This window comes from Talpa occidentalis, unplaced genomic scaffold (genome assembly GCF_014898055.3).
Source record: "Talpa occidentalis isolate TD23 unplaced genomic scaffold, MPIMG_talOcc4v2.1 talOcc4.4, whole genome shotgun sequence".
NCBI classification, from domain to species: Eukaryota; Metazoa; Chordata; class Mammalia; order Eulipotyphla; family Talpidae; genus Talpa; species Talpa occidentalis.
The window spans coordinates 73804928-73820407 of NW_023604295.1; the positions used below are offsets into that span (position 1 = coordinate 73804928).

Here is a 15480-nt window from a genome sequence, read left to right on the forward strand (position 1 = left end):
TGCCACACATCAGCTGTTTGATATAATTATGGTTTGATCTTATCATTACAAAGTGGATTTTATTTTCTGATGAAGACCTTTGTCTGTCATGCAAACATGGGGCAACATTAATAGTACTCATGTGAAACTTTTTTTTTAAGATACGAGGAGGAAAGCTCATGATTACTTATACCCGTAAAAGTGATGCTGGCAAATATGTTTGTGTTGGAACCAACATGGTTGGAGAACGTGAGAGTGAAGTTGCAGAGCTAACTGTGTTAGGTAAGTGCGATTCTGTTGAATCTGCCCACTGCAAAGCATATATCTTATTATTATTTTGTATCATTATATGAGGGGAAGAAATGATCTTTTCTCAATGGTAAAACAATAATAGGGTGGGGTTCAGGAAGAGGTGAGAAAGGATCATTGAAGCCTCCTGGGAAGATAAAAGACCTGGGAAAAGAAACACTCAACTAGGAAGGACTTTCAAGAAGTGAGGGACTATATGGAAAGATTTTCTAAATAAATTGTAAGTGTGTTCTTTTTTTCATTCACATCATTCCATTTATTGCTTTGAAAAAGTATCTGAATGGGTTAGGTTTTAGTTCATCAAGATCCTGGAAGTCTATCAATGGAAAAGAAAGAAGAACGTAGGCAGCATTGCAGAAAGAGATGGATTATTTGAATCTGAGGGGTCTCTAACTGTTGGGAGTGGCAATTTTAGAAAAGACATGTGGGGGGCCTCCCTTGTGTCGCAGCGGTTGAGCGCTGGGCTGTGAAGCTGCCCGCAGCCTTTGCTGCGCTGGTTCGATCCTCGGCCGCCGGTGAGGGTCCCACATGGCGTGACAGATCTCTCCTGCCGCCCGCTGCTCCCCTCAGCAGTGTATTTCGGTCCATCTGCCTGTTCTGCTCTCCGCTCTGGCTCTGGTGAATTCTCTCACCCTCCTGCGCTTCTGATTGTATCCAGTGCTTGTATAAATAAATAAATAAATATTACAAAAAAAAGACATGTGGCAAGGTACCCAGCGCAGCCCAGCGGTACTCAGACTCACCTATAAGTGTGTCCTTTTTAACATCTAAAGTGCATTTTAGTTTTCATTTTTGTCTTGAGATGACTCTTTCTAATTTTAGAGAGACCATCATTTGTGAAGAGACCTAGTAACTTGGCAGTAACTGTGGATGACAGCGCAGAATTTAAATGTGAAGCCAGAGGTGACCCTGTACCAACGGTCCGATGGAGGAAAGATGATGGAGAACTGCCCAAATCCAGGTATAGATTGGAGCAGCGACGTGACTCAATCACTCTGAATTTCTGTGTTTCTAACTAGACAACTATCCATATAGATACCATTAGAATTGTCTCCTGTAGCTTCTTGGTCAGGCCAGATACAGAACTAGAAATAATTAGAGTCAGGAGGTGCCATGCTTCCTCTGAACATTTCTGATAAGAACTATATTGTCTTGACCCTGGCCTGCCCAGGGAACCCTTGTGAGATGTGATAGCCTTATACTGACTTCTTTTCTGTTAAACCACATGATAGTGAATGTCAGCTTCTTATATGGAACCAAATATGGAGGGAAAGGCGGTGCAACATTTAAGGATATAATTATGAGCCAGTTATAAAGTGAGCTTCTTTTGCTTCACTATGATACCACCAGAGAAAAGTAGAGGTCAGAGTTTCTTGGAAGCTGTCAGGTCCTTAAATTGGCTGGGCAGCTTTAGGGAACCAGGCAGCAAAATGCAGTCTTCAGGTACTACCTTTAGGCAGTCTTCTCTAGTGTATGCATTAATGTAGCAACATGTGTTGAGCACCTGCTAGACTTTTTGACAAGTAACAGTAGCTTGGATATTGTTTTGGATTTTAAGGAGCTCACACAAGGACAAATGTGTGAGTAGACACAGAATAAGATATTAAGCCCCCTGTGGGAGCAACAAACACAGAGAGAGTTCTCAAAGGAAAGTGGCATATAAGCAATGTTTGAAAAATATGTATTCATTTGATAAATAAGAAAAAGAATATACTAGAAAAGGGACATTACATGTTTCGAGTGTTGCAAAATTTAGTATGACTAGGGCGTGGGTCATGTGGCAAGAAGTAAATGGGATATCATGTTGGAAAGCTGGGGGGTAAAATTTTCAGGGGTGAATGGCATGAGTTTATCTTTTTTGATTGCTGAATAATATTCCATTGTGTATATATGCTACATCTTCCTGATCCAGTAATCAATTTTTGGGCATTTGGCTTCTTTCCAGGTTTTGCCTATTGTAAATAGTGCTGCAGTAAACATAGGGGTACAGGTGGCTAGAAGGAATTATGTTCAGTGAAATAAGCCAGAAGGAAAAAGAAAAATATTGCATGGTTTCACTTAATGCAGGAATATAGGGGAACCAAATGAGACATCAGTGTAAAAAAATATTAACAGTACAAAACACAACAAAGCAAAAATGGACAATTATAAATCAGAGACATCCTGCAGGGGAGGAGGTGGGAGAGGGATCAGAGGGAGGGAGGGAGGAGCAGGGGACTGAGGTGATGGTGCATGGGTGCATTGGTGAAGGAAACTCTATGGGGACTACACATGAGGGGGTGGGGGAAAGCAAATATTGTTTAAAAATGAACAATGATATAAAAAATAAAAATAATTTTAAAATTTCAGGGGCATTGTATAATAAACTGCAGGATTTTTGAGTCACATTACATGCACACTGAAGAGCCCAGAGCAATGTGTGTGAATAGAATAACATTTTAGAGAAAATAATTATTTGACCCAATGGATGTTACATTAATGTGGGAAAAGGCCAGTGGCAGGGTCATTATTGTGGTCCACATAAAAGGTGTGAATTGTCTGAACAGGAAGATGAGAAAGATAGGGGTCAAGAGTAGAGAGAACTTTCTGAGACTAAATTGATGAATTGGAGGATTTCCTAGGTATAGGGGAGCTGAAGAACAAAATTAGTACACTCTCAGAAGGAGTTTGTTTATAAGACAGGGTGAGGAAAATGCAGTTTTATTTAAAGAACATGATTACCTGTGGGAAATGATACCTAATTATTAGTCAGTTGGTATTATGAATTTAGAGCTTAGATGAGATAGGGGCTAATAATGTCTGGGTGGTTAATTGAGATATAAACTATAGAGATAACTATAACTCAGAAATCTTGTAGACTAAAAGGAGTAGTAAACTGAAACATCTTGGGAAACTCACATAACATGTAAGAGTAGAGAAGCTAAGGCAAGATAATTGACTCTTTGGGCTTAGCTACCAACTCTGCCTCTGACTAGCTGAGGACCAAAGTCAGGTTACCTCACCATCATATGCCTCAGTTTCCTCATCTTCAGAAGGGAGATAAGCATAATACTTGATATAATTGTTAGATGAGTTTAAAAGATTAAACCTATAAAACACTTAAAGTCTGACATGTAATAAGAATTACTTTAATGGTCTATGTTTCTTACTTTTTGTATGAGTACAATAGTATGTAGAAATAAATACATGACAACTTGGCCCAAAAATATTTTTTAGAAAGTAATTTACCATACAGTGTGCTATAAATAAAAAACTAATTAAAAAAGGTAGTTTGATATGTTAGCCCACATAAGTATAAAAACAAGCCCTTTATTGTCTGTGTGCTGACTTAGAGGCATACTTAATTTTACCTTTTGTTCTAAATTTTCTGAAGAGAATGTTGCATGTGATTTGTAGCCTAGGTGTGTTTTATTTGTAATGATGGGATCTTTCAAGTAGAAAGTGAGCTAACTGTATCATTTCTTTTGTTCTATCACTAGATATGAAATCAGAGATGATCATACCTTGAAAATTCGGAAGGTAATGGCTGGAGACATGGGATCCTATACTTGTGTTGCAGAAAATATGGTTGGAAAAGCTGAAGCATCAGCTACTCTGACTGTCCAAGGTAGGATTTGGGGGACATTTTGTGTTTGTTTTATCGTATGAAACATAATGTTGCAAATTTGAAGAAAATATTGCTAATTAATGTTATCTATATTAAATACAGACTTAAAATACTATTACAGATATTTTAAGCATGTTTAAAGGAAATTATTGTTTTGCCTATGGGTGCTCTGTAAGCATTTGTTACAGGAAATAAAACTGAATTTTCAAAATAATGCTTTTTTTTTTTTTCTTGTCAAGTGCGGGAGGAGAATGTGCTTTAATCTCTGGAGTTTCAAGCATAGAGCCCTTCTAATCTTTTAATTCAATGATAGTGCTTGCCATGGAAACTTTGTCTTTGAACAGAAACAAATCTACCATTCCTTCAAGTCATATGCTTCCAAGGATCTATACAGTTCAGAACACAAAAATGAGAATATTCTAGTCCCCTTCACAATGTAAGATATACCTGTAGAAGTAGGGTTATTTTGGGGTCTTTTTCTGTATTTTCTGCACACATAGTATCTGATGACATACAGATAATAAATATTGAGGAATCAAAGAATTGGCTTTGCACTTTGCTAATTTTGATGAAGACTTATTACTTGGTGTTCAGTTAGCCAATGTGGATGCCATATTCTCTGGCTGTAAGCTTTTAATGTCAGCATCATATACCATCTATTATATTCATAACCCAGGTGTTTTCCATTCTCATAATACCTTTTCTCCACATTCTCATATTATTTCTCTCTGTTCCTTATCTATGAACTCTACCTTACCTTATTCCCTGTTAGGGACACATTTTTTATTATGGAATTTGAGAGACAGTAACCTTTACAAAACATTTTGTTGGTAAAAGAAAATACCCTATTTTGACGAGGATGTAGAGTAAATAGGGATTTGGGCCATAAACCACTTAGCTCGTTTCTGGGTCTGACGTTAGCAACATGGGGTGCTGTCATCTTTTCTGAACACTGTCTCCTCTCAAACTATTATAAAGAAAAAGGGGGCTTTCGAGGGAGTGCTTCTACTGTGGACTTTCTACAAAAGAGCCTTGTGGGCTTTTTACTGTAGACAAAAAGAATAAAGAATATTTCCTTCCTGTCTCTAAAGCCATTATGTCCCACTTTGGGGTTTTTAGCTCAACCTCATAAAAACAAAAGGAAAAAAAAAGATCAAGAACAAACATTGAATTTCTAAGGCCAAGACTACTTCTCTTTAATCTAACTTAGACCTGAACTTCACATAAGGCTTTACATTTAGAGAAAGCATAAATTTAAGAGATGTCAAATTGAAGTTCAAAAGCTCTCCAGAGGGAGTAAAAGTAGCCTGGGATGAATACAAGACTTGAAAAGGTGTGTCTATCTCCAGGAAATTGTGACAGGGAGGTTGATTGTCCATTGCATGAGTCAGAAATGTATTTCACTTTATGTTTTAAAGTCCTTTGCCTCGGGAATCTGATGCTTTTATAAACAATACCCATTCTGTTATATGTACCTTAGACAGTGAAATAAAGTAAAGTGTCTTCCAGTAGTTTTAAGCTCTATCTGAAGCTAATTCAGCATTGAGGTTTCCATGTGGAATTTTTGCTCCATAAATCTGGATTTCAAGGGAAATTGGGTATAAGTGGTCAAATATAGAAAATACTTGAAAGAATTTTAGAAGTTCTTGTTTCAACTGTGTTGAATTTTCTATAAACTTACAAAAGAATTGTATATTACTGAGAGGTGATATGTCTTTCAAATATTAAAATAAAATATACATATTAACATCACTACAAAAACACCTTTAATGTGCTAGAGTAATACATGCAATATGTCAAAGAAAGTGACATGATTCCCATGAGAAGTTATGTCTTTTTTCTATACTTGAAATTGGATATAGAAAAATACCAGTTACTAAAAAGAAACTAAGAAGAAATGAATGTATTTGATAGAATGAAACAGTTAAAATAAAAAAAAATAGTAGTGTAGTGTGCTTCATTTTTTATGTGGTTCATTTTTAAAAGTCAATATTGAACTCAGTATGAGGCTGAACATAATCTTCATCTCTCTCTCACACCGATACAATGAATGTTTAATTTTGAGAATAATGTTGGACAAAATAAAAACCCTGTGTTTCAGGTAAAAGTTATGGAGAAAAAAACTCTTAGACAGGGTGACTGATTTTTACCCTCTGTGCAGATGTGATCAATTCTAACATTAATAAACAAACCTTGATTTGAGAATTTTTTTTCATTGTTTTTCCTTAAAATCCCTTACATTTGATCATTCAGATACTCTACCTGTGCATATTTCTTTAAACATACTTTCCTTGGTTCCAGGGATCATTTGGGCTTCTATATTTGTGGATTATTCATTGCTTAGCATGGTACCGGCCATCTTGTAGGGCCTTTGTCTAATAAATGCATTTTAAAATTTGAAATATGAATATGGGCTTCTGTTTCAGTGATAGAAATACCACAGGGAAATCCCAGGGGGAATTCCAGCAGCTTCAGTCCTGGTACCAATGGTGGTTTCCATTGCATACAATTTGAAGCAATGACCATCTGTGATGGCTGCCTGGGGGTCTCTGAATGAGAAAAAAATAAAATCTAGGACTAGACACTTTCCAAAACATGTATGAAGTTGCTATTTAAATATACAGATTTCTTTGTACATGTTCTTTGAGAATAAGATTTTGGAGAACTAGATTGGGTGGGGCACAGAAGTTTGTTTTTCTTTTTCAACAAGCATTTTTAGGAATCCTTGGAATGAAGAGTTGCTTAATGAGCTGACAGAAAGAATAAAGGGCTTGCAAAAATTTCTCTGGAGTTTGGGAATTGCCAGAATTAGAAGAAAATATTACAAAGCCTTGTGTAGTTAAGAGCATTGATATTGAAGTCAGAGTTAGACAGAATTTAGTTTCTTTCTTTAGCCAATATGTAACCTAAAACAATGTTATGTAAACTTTCTGAGTGTAAGTTGACTCATGTATAAAAAGGGCATAGTAATATCAATCTTGTATAATTTTATAAGGATTAAATTAAATTTTATATATAAAATACTAATATATCATCTATTATAAAGTAAATGTTTTATAATTAAGGAGCATAGTACTCATATCGTTATAATTATATACATTATTATTTTCTAATATTTTTACATACATTGTTATTGAATATTATAATACTCATGCTATTAATACCTTTATTGCTTGCTTTTAATAATTGTTGATTGCTTAGTAAGAAAAATAATAATGTTCAGATAATTCTAGGCAGTTAGTTTTCCTTTGCTGTTATAAATGAGAAATTTGTCATGATAATGTAATTATTTTAATTAATTATGTAACAAATTATTGACAATTCTTCTCAAATATAAAACATTACATTTTCATTAAAAATATATATTGACTTTTATGCAATAGTTAATGTAATGGCTATTGTCCTGTCAAAGCAAGTACTGGGTTTATGTTGAAGTTTTACAAAATAATTAGATTAATTAATGCAAATTAGGATCATTTGGGATAAGAAGTGATTCAAAGACATTCATATTTTATGTGCAGCAGAGTGTTATTGTTGTAGGAAAATGTTCAGCAGAGGGTATTTCACCTCACTTCTGATTGTGCTGCTCCCAAGAGTGACGTTTTTCCAATTATTTGTATTCTCATCAGCTTGAAAAATCTTCCCATAAAATTGGGATATTTAGGGCCTCCCTGGTGGCGCAAGGGGTTAAGACGCAACCTATGAAGCTATCTGCAGCCACTGCAGCACGAGTTCGATCCCTGGCCAGGGAGCTACCCACATGGCGCAGCAGACCTCTCAAGTCTTGCCTACTGCTCCCCTCAGCAGTGTATTTCAGTGGTTCTGCCTGTTCTGCTCTCCACTCTGTCTCTGGTGAAACCTCTCACCCACCCACTGCCCGCACCTCTGGCCTGTACGCCAGTTCTTGTATGCATAAATAAATAAATCTTTAAAAAAAAAAGGGGAATATTTATTGGTAATTTAATCTAAGGCTAGTAAGATTATGCATGAGAGCAAATATCCTCAAAAACTGCTTTTTCTCTTTTATGGGCACTTAGAAGCTGTAGTTAACCATTGTAAGCCAAGAGTAAAATATGAGGTCACACCATATTCATAGCAAGTCACAGCCCCTAAAACCTACACTATGTATGTCATATAACACTGATGAGATGACTCCTTCCTGGGTAGTGAAATGCCAAAGTCATTGAGCCAAATCAAATTATTGATTATTAATTGTATAGAAGATTATATTTTACTTGGAAAAGAGACCAATTGTAATAAAATGTGGCAATATTAGGAAATTCATGTTAAAAAACATGTGCTGCCTTGTCTCTAAGTATTTAGACATTAGAAAGAACATTCAGAGTCTTTTAACTTTCTTGTCAGTTTTGGATTATTGAAGCTAATCGTCAGACTTAGACTCAAGGCCCTTCAGTAATTTGACCTATTGAAAAATAATCAATGTCCATTAGATGACCAATAAAAAAAGGGTGAAGTAATGCTGTTTGGAGTGATTACAAGAAAAAAGTATTCTGCTAAGCTCCCCATTGATTAGAAAATTCAGTTAACCTAAAGTTGATATTCTGTTACCTTTGGAATAATCAATGAATTTTTTACCTATACATTTATAATATCATTGTTGTTATATTTATACTTGGTATTTGCCTGCCCTTATTTCTCCCTATCTATGTGACATCTGCACATGTCCTTAAGAAATCTCTCTGTGAACTTGAAACACACAAACAAAATCAAGAGTCTTTTTTAATGACACATCATTTCAATTTTGAGTTATTACATTGTAGTTGCACTTTAATATCTCAATTTGACAGGTGTTAAGATTGCTAGTCTATCTTGGCATGAATTATCTTCTGAACTATTGGTTTCATGTTGCATAAAGGCCCTATCTTTTAAGAGAAAAGAAATACACTGTGGTATTTATAACCATTTTATAGATTGTGACATTCCTATAAAATATAAAATCTAACTAAAACAAAATAGATGCATAGAGGCACCCTGCCAGGTTTTAAACTTATGTGCCATTGAAATCGCTAAAATTTATGCCTCTACTTAGTGTTCCAGGAATGATGACAGGTTTGCTTTATATTATTTTACAATATTAATTTAAACCTGTTACGCCTATTAGATGCTTGTTAGGTGCACCTTCCTTGAGGTTCTTCTTAGAATCACATAATAATTTAATTTTTTACTTGCTTTTTTTTTTTTGGTGGGACCCTTGCCGGCGGCCAGGGAAGGAATCGGCGCTGCAGAGCCTGCGGGCAGCCTCACAGCCCAGCCCTCAACTGCTGTGCCACCAGGGGAGGCCCACTTGCTCTTATTTTTTAATCAAGTCATAGTTAATTAAAAAAGCAAGTGTTCTTTTTTTTTTCTTTGATTAAAGGGAACATTTTAAAAATACACTGTGGATGCAGTCTCAATACACTTTAAAGTAAAATAAAGGAAAACAATTACTAATTTTATTTACTATACTATTAATAATACCCCTAGACAATTAGTAACTACTCATTTTCAAAGACAGTCATAGTGATAACTTTTTAAATAATTGCAATGTTGAAGAGTGCTAGCCCAAAGGAAAGATGGACAATGAAGCCGCATAATTTAGTTTAAACTCTGAATTTCTCTTTTCCAAGTTCATTGTCCTCCTCTGGGGTTTCTCATCCTTCTTTGCATCAGCGATACGCATTGCTTAAACAAGGCAAACTAGAGGGCATTATTAATCTTTCCACTCCCTTTGCAACTTTACAGATAAAGCAGCTCTTATTACTGTCACAATTTCATTTCCAAAGTAAATTTGTGACTTTCTATCACCAGAGTGATCGTGTTCCCATCGCTGTGTCAGTCACAGGAAACTCAAATGAAAAGGAACTTCCACACACCAGCCATTTCCCAATCAATCACATTTTATCTTCGCTGAGTTGAACCATTAAGAAAATCTAATCCCATTTTTGTTTGTCTCGCTGACAATGGGGGCTAAAAGGCATTGAGTCCTCTCATTTCTCTGTAGTCTGAGTGTTAGACCAGTCAAACACAGGAAGCTGGACATTTAGGTCTTAGTTCACACCCCACTGCACTCCTCTGCAGACCTCTCGCAGGGACAAGTTCCTCTTTTAAGCTCAAGAAGCAGTTGCTTTTTCTGCCTTTTCAGCAAAAGCTCTGTTTAAAGAAAAGGCAGATATCAAACATCTCTAAAACAGGTGATGCTCTGTTATTAGATGAATGGGATTTCTGGGAAATCCAAGCTCTATTCTCATAAATGTTTGTTCGATTTTCCCCCTTCATATGAAATGACACCATTCTCTCCATTTTATCATCTGCTTTATTTTTCTCTCTATCAAATATAGAATCATAAATTATATTGCTGTCTCTTTAAAATTATGGTTGGCACTCAATTGGAGTGTTGAAATCTATTATCAAAAGGCTGTGCATTCAATTCTGAAGAATTGTTATTTTAACTGATGTTGTTCTTAAGTATTTATGCCTCCCATGCAGTAGAGGTAGTGTTTCCTTATTGGGATTGGTTTGTCATTCTCAGCTTCTGGAAGCCTCAGCCTTGAAGTCTGAGATTGGCATACGATCAGGGAAGGACAAGTCCCTCCCCCCAAAAAAAATCCATGATGACTTTTGGCTGACTTCACTTCCACTCATGGGATGTCTCCTTGGGCATCTTTCCTTTCTGCCAGAGAACCACAGGCCTCAAACAAGAAGCTTGGCTAAAATATCTTGGGCACTACCATTTATGATTGACCCCTTTAATGTCTCAATGAACAAGAACTGAGAAGTTGTTGTAATTTAGTGTGAAAAAAAGAAGTGCTGCCAGATTTTAACTAACCAAGACAGTGAGTATTAAGTCACAAGAACTAATAATGGTGTAATAAAAATAGAAGACATTAGGCATCAGAAGTTAAATTCACTCATATTGTCCATTTCAGTTAGTGGCGACATAACCTGAAGATAAACACTAGCAGTCAGCTTGGGGGTTGGGGGCATTGTAGGGGGAGAAGTCTTTATTCTCCCATTTCTCACATCAATCACCATAAAATCCTACTTATTTTGCCTTTTTTATTTAAATATTTTATTTTATATAATTCTTACATCTTTTTTCATCTTTGCACAATGTATGCATTTTCATTTTGGTTATATTCCCCATACAATTACATCCCCCCCTTATTTTGACTCTAGCCCTTCCTTTCCCTGCCCCTCCCCCCGTAGTGTGTGTCTGGTTAATAGTTGCTTTATTTTGCCTTTTAAGGATGTAGCATCTCTGTCACCATCTCTGATCTTATTGCTTTAATTCCAATATTTATGTCTCTCTAACAGTGAAAACTTTGACCAGTTTCTTTGCCTTCATCTTGTCCCAGACAATGTCCTCCATACAAAAGGTTTGTCTATCTGAAACACAATTCTAACAGCTCCATCCTCCAAATACTGTCATGTTTCCTGTCTCTTCAGAATAAGACCTAAATAAGAGGTGACTTGGCCACCTAGTCACATATCTTGCTACTCCCTTCAATCTTGAATCACTATATCATTTATAGACTTTTTTCCCATGTGTATACCACCATGTAGCTTACCTCTACGTTTTCTCTATATCATCCCTTGGTTCAGTGCTCCATCCCCTACCTGCCCTGTCTTCTACTTGCTATTTATCCCTACCCCAGTACTTAGCTCAGGCAAGCATCCTCCAGGAAGCTTTGCAGACAATCCCCAGGCAAGTGGGGGTTAGGATCCCCCATTCATGTCTCCATGGGATCCTATGTCTGCCCTTATCACATTTCAATATCTGCTAGTCCCCTCACTATTTCCCTGTGAGTTGCTCAGAGCACACTTTATTTACTTTGCCACCTTAGCGTTTTTGTATATTATCGTCTTAGGAGCATCCTTGATACTGATGTGACATTTCTGTGTGAATGAATCTAGGATGAACTGAGGGCTGATATATACCAGCTGTGGAATCCTACACAAGTCACTAATCTTCTCCATTTTCAGTGTTCTCATCTATTAAAAAAATGAATGTGCATGTAATATAATCATCAGTGAGCTGATGGGAGGGAAATAATGAACAAAACAATTGCATTCTCCCACAAGTGCTTCATAGGTTGTAATGTGCTTACAGAAGTGCATTGTTAGGATTATTTTATGCATCAGTTTCTTCCAAAAAATAAGAAAAATCTGTCAGTTTCCCAGTAATATTTATTTTATCCATAGAGATTTTAAATTTTTAAGTAGCTGATCAGGAAGGAATTTAGTAATTGTTTCAGTTTTCTGCAAAGGTAATTTCTGTGACTTCTTGATGCTGAGATCTATCTTTTAAAATTAATCCTTGTTCTTTCTTTGGAAAGTGTTTTAGGGAGATATCATTTTTTGTTTTAATTCTACCACTGGGAAATATTCTATAAGTCAGAATTAATAGTATAGGCTTTTTTTAAAAATATGTATTTATTTATTTATTTATGCAAGCACTGGGTACAGTCAGAAGCACCAGAGGGTGAGAGAATTCACCAGAGCCAGAGTGAGGAGCAGAACAGGCAGACTGATGAAATACACTGCTGAGGGGAGCAGCGGGCGCGGCATGAGAGGTCTTTCGTGCCATGTGGGACCCTCGCTGGCGGCCGGGGATCAAACTGGCACTGCAGAGGCCGCTGGCAGCTTCGCAGCCCAGTGCTCAACCTCTGCGCCACCAAGGGAGGCCCTAGTCTTTTTTTTTTAAAGATTTATTTATTTATAGAAAAACCGGGGTACAGGCCAGATGTGCAGGAGTGTGAGAGGATTCACCAGAAACAGAGTCGGGAACAGAACAGGCAGATTGACTGAAATACACTGCTGAGGGGAGCAGCGGGTGAGCCAAGAGAGGTCTACTGCGCCATGTAGATTCTTGCCGGCTGGTCGGGATCGAACCCATGCTGCAGAGGCTGCGGACAGCTTCACAGTGCAGCGCTCAACCACCTGCACCACCAGGGAGGCCCAATAGTATAGTCTTTTCTGACTCACTTGGATTCAGATGCTGAATGTGCAAGTTTGACAATCTCTCATGGGATTGTCAAAGAAATTAAGTGAATTCATAAGTATAAAATGTTTAATAAAAGTGGAGGTGATGCAGAGGATATGAAGAAAGAGGTGGGGATTCCTTTAGTGTTACACTTTTATATGTGTCTGAGTCAAATTTTTATGTAACTTAAGTGCCCTTAGCTCCCCTTCACTAAAATATATAAAAAAAAGGTTGTGAGTCATGTGTGCATCTCCCAAAATATATTACATAAACAATGCTTTTCAATAAATACTAAATATTAAGGCTACTGTAACCATAGTTAAAAAAATGCCAAGTTTTAGTCTAGCTTTAGGCAGCAGTGGATAAGTGAATTATAAAAAGTGCTGTATTTAGTTAAAAATACTTTTGTTTGCATGTATTATATATATGTGATATTCATGGACCCACAGAATACATTTTTTTTTATTATACATCCATAATTAACATGATTTCCTTTGATCTTTAAAATATAACTATATTCCTTCTGATATGTTCAGTACTGCTAAATGTCCTGATAGAATTATATTGAATGACTTTACTGTTCCTTCCATATAGATTTCATATATTGGAACAATTAACTGATGATAAAAATAATTTGGATAGATAGTTCCCAGTAAAAACTTCCATATAATTTAAAACATTAATAATTTAAAAGATGAATCAGAAGACAATCCAGTAGAAGATATGTGTGTCTGTACATTTGACCATTCTGTAAGATGTGAAATAATAAGTGCAAAGATAACCAAACCACATGTCAATCTCATGTTGTAATTTATTTGCAATATATAATAACAAGAAAGTATCATTTTTAATTTTTAATGGATTACTTAGAATTAAGGTAGACAAGTATAGCTCACTGTAAAATTTTTTTTTTGCTAGTAGTAAGGGATCCATGTTAATAAAAACCAATTCTGGGGGGAAGAAGGCCTATTTTGTAAATGTGTGGCTTCTATAACGAGGGTTCAGTGTTTAACTTTCTATCAGCATATGAGATCTCTGTGTCAGAGTCATATGACTTTTTAGAGCTCCTATGATACCTAGGCATGAAAGAAGTAATGAGGTAGGGAAAAGAGGGCCCTTGAGTTCTGAATTTCCTTTCTTTGATGTAGACTTCATCTAAATCATTTGTTGGAACAGTTTGCTTCAATTGCTGATTTCAGAAAAGCTTGCAGTATAATAGTACTTTGTTTCTGAACATTAATGTGGCTATTTGAGTAGAAGCCAAAACTAATAGTGTCAAGGGACCTTTTTGCAGGTTCAGGCTGGATTTAGTAGTGTCCAAGATACTGGTTAAGAATGGTGAGTTCATCAACAATTTGATGAAGCATGTACTCTAAGACCTCCAAAGATTTACTTGTGACATTAAGATCTTTGATACGTGTGTGGCATGTTTGCCAGACTCTGACAAGATACAACAGACTGGTTCTTTGGGGAATGGTTCTTCATGATATATGGCAAAAATCCACAGAGGTCCAGAAAACTCAGCAGTGCTATAGGAAATAGTACCTCAGGAGTTCAGGTTTTGGGACAATACACCTTTATCTATATCTGTATCTTTCACCTATCTCTATCACATTAAATGTGATAAATGTGCTAAATCTATCTATATCTAACCTATATCTTTATCTATCTATATACCTATACCTTTTTTAGCTCTCTGTATTAAGGTTATTCCTATTTGCCACCTCCTATATGTACATATTTCTACTTTTAATGTGGGATCAAGAGTGTTATTCAAAATTGCCTCCCTTATAGGATATGTTATTGGCCTGGGGGATTTGTTGTTGTTTGTTTTATAGTTAATCCACTGATTTAAAAAATTCAGTTGATTTGAGGGACTGAAGATAAAAAGAGATCTGTGTTTAAAGAAACCCCCAAAAGACAATGTGTGATTGGAGACAAGAATGAGTATTGCCAGCGGAGTCCTTTATAAGCAGACTGAAAGTAAATGCCAAAAGCCAAGAGATTTAATGAAGTCTCACCATAGAATTTAACATGAGAATGATTTGTGAGAATGGCTCCTCTCCTAACTGTTCTGATCCAGTGGCATAAATAGAATGCTGAGCACCACTCCTGCTGGTTTTTTATGCTATTTTATTTCATTAGTCCGGCAACATTTTGGCCTGTGATTCTTAGCTTTTTTTTTTTTTTTTTAAATTTTCCAAGAAGGATAAAACAAGAACAGCTCTTGTGTTCTTAGAGCTTTCAGAAGTGGCCATTTTAACCTTAAGAATGGCTAGAGATGTGATATTTTCTTAGATTTTTTTCCATTTACTGGTGAGGGTTTTGGGTTGCTTTCAGTCAGTTCAAACAAACTGATATAAATCTTAACAATGAATCAAAAGGATAAGCATTCACATATGGCATTCCTACAGAGAATTTGAAATACTTGCTTAATGTGTGTGCCAAGCAAAAATTTAAAGAAATAAGTAGAGCAGTCAGTTACAAGAAATAATTGATACGTAAGATGAGTCTATGACAAATAGCGACACAGCACCACACTAGCAAGTGCACATCATAGGCCTTCCATTATGTCCTGAGCTTTCCTGTGATTTATCCATCT

At 36.2% G+C, this 15480-nt stretch overlaps 1 protein-coding gene across 1 annotated transcript in view; it reads left to right on the plus strand.

Annotated features, from left to right (window-relative positions):
- The window catches only part of ROBO1 (roundabout guidance receptor 1), a 912258-nt gene that overhangs the window by 801516 nt on the left and 95262 nt on the right, over positions 1–15480 (plus strand). The window contains exons 6-8 of the mRNA XM_037525700.2: positions 141–261; positions 1111–1249; positions 3768–3895. Of these exons, the coding sequence (XP_037381597.2) occupies positions 141–261; positions 1111–1249; positions 3768–3895 (388 nt within the window). The remainder of the gene's footprint in view (positions 1–140; positions 262–1110; positions 1250–3767; positions 3896–15480) is intronic.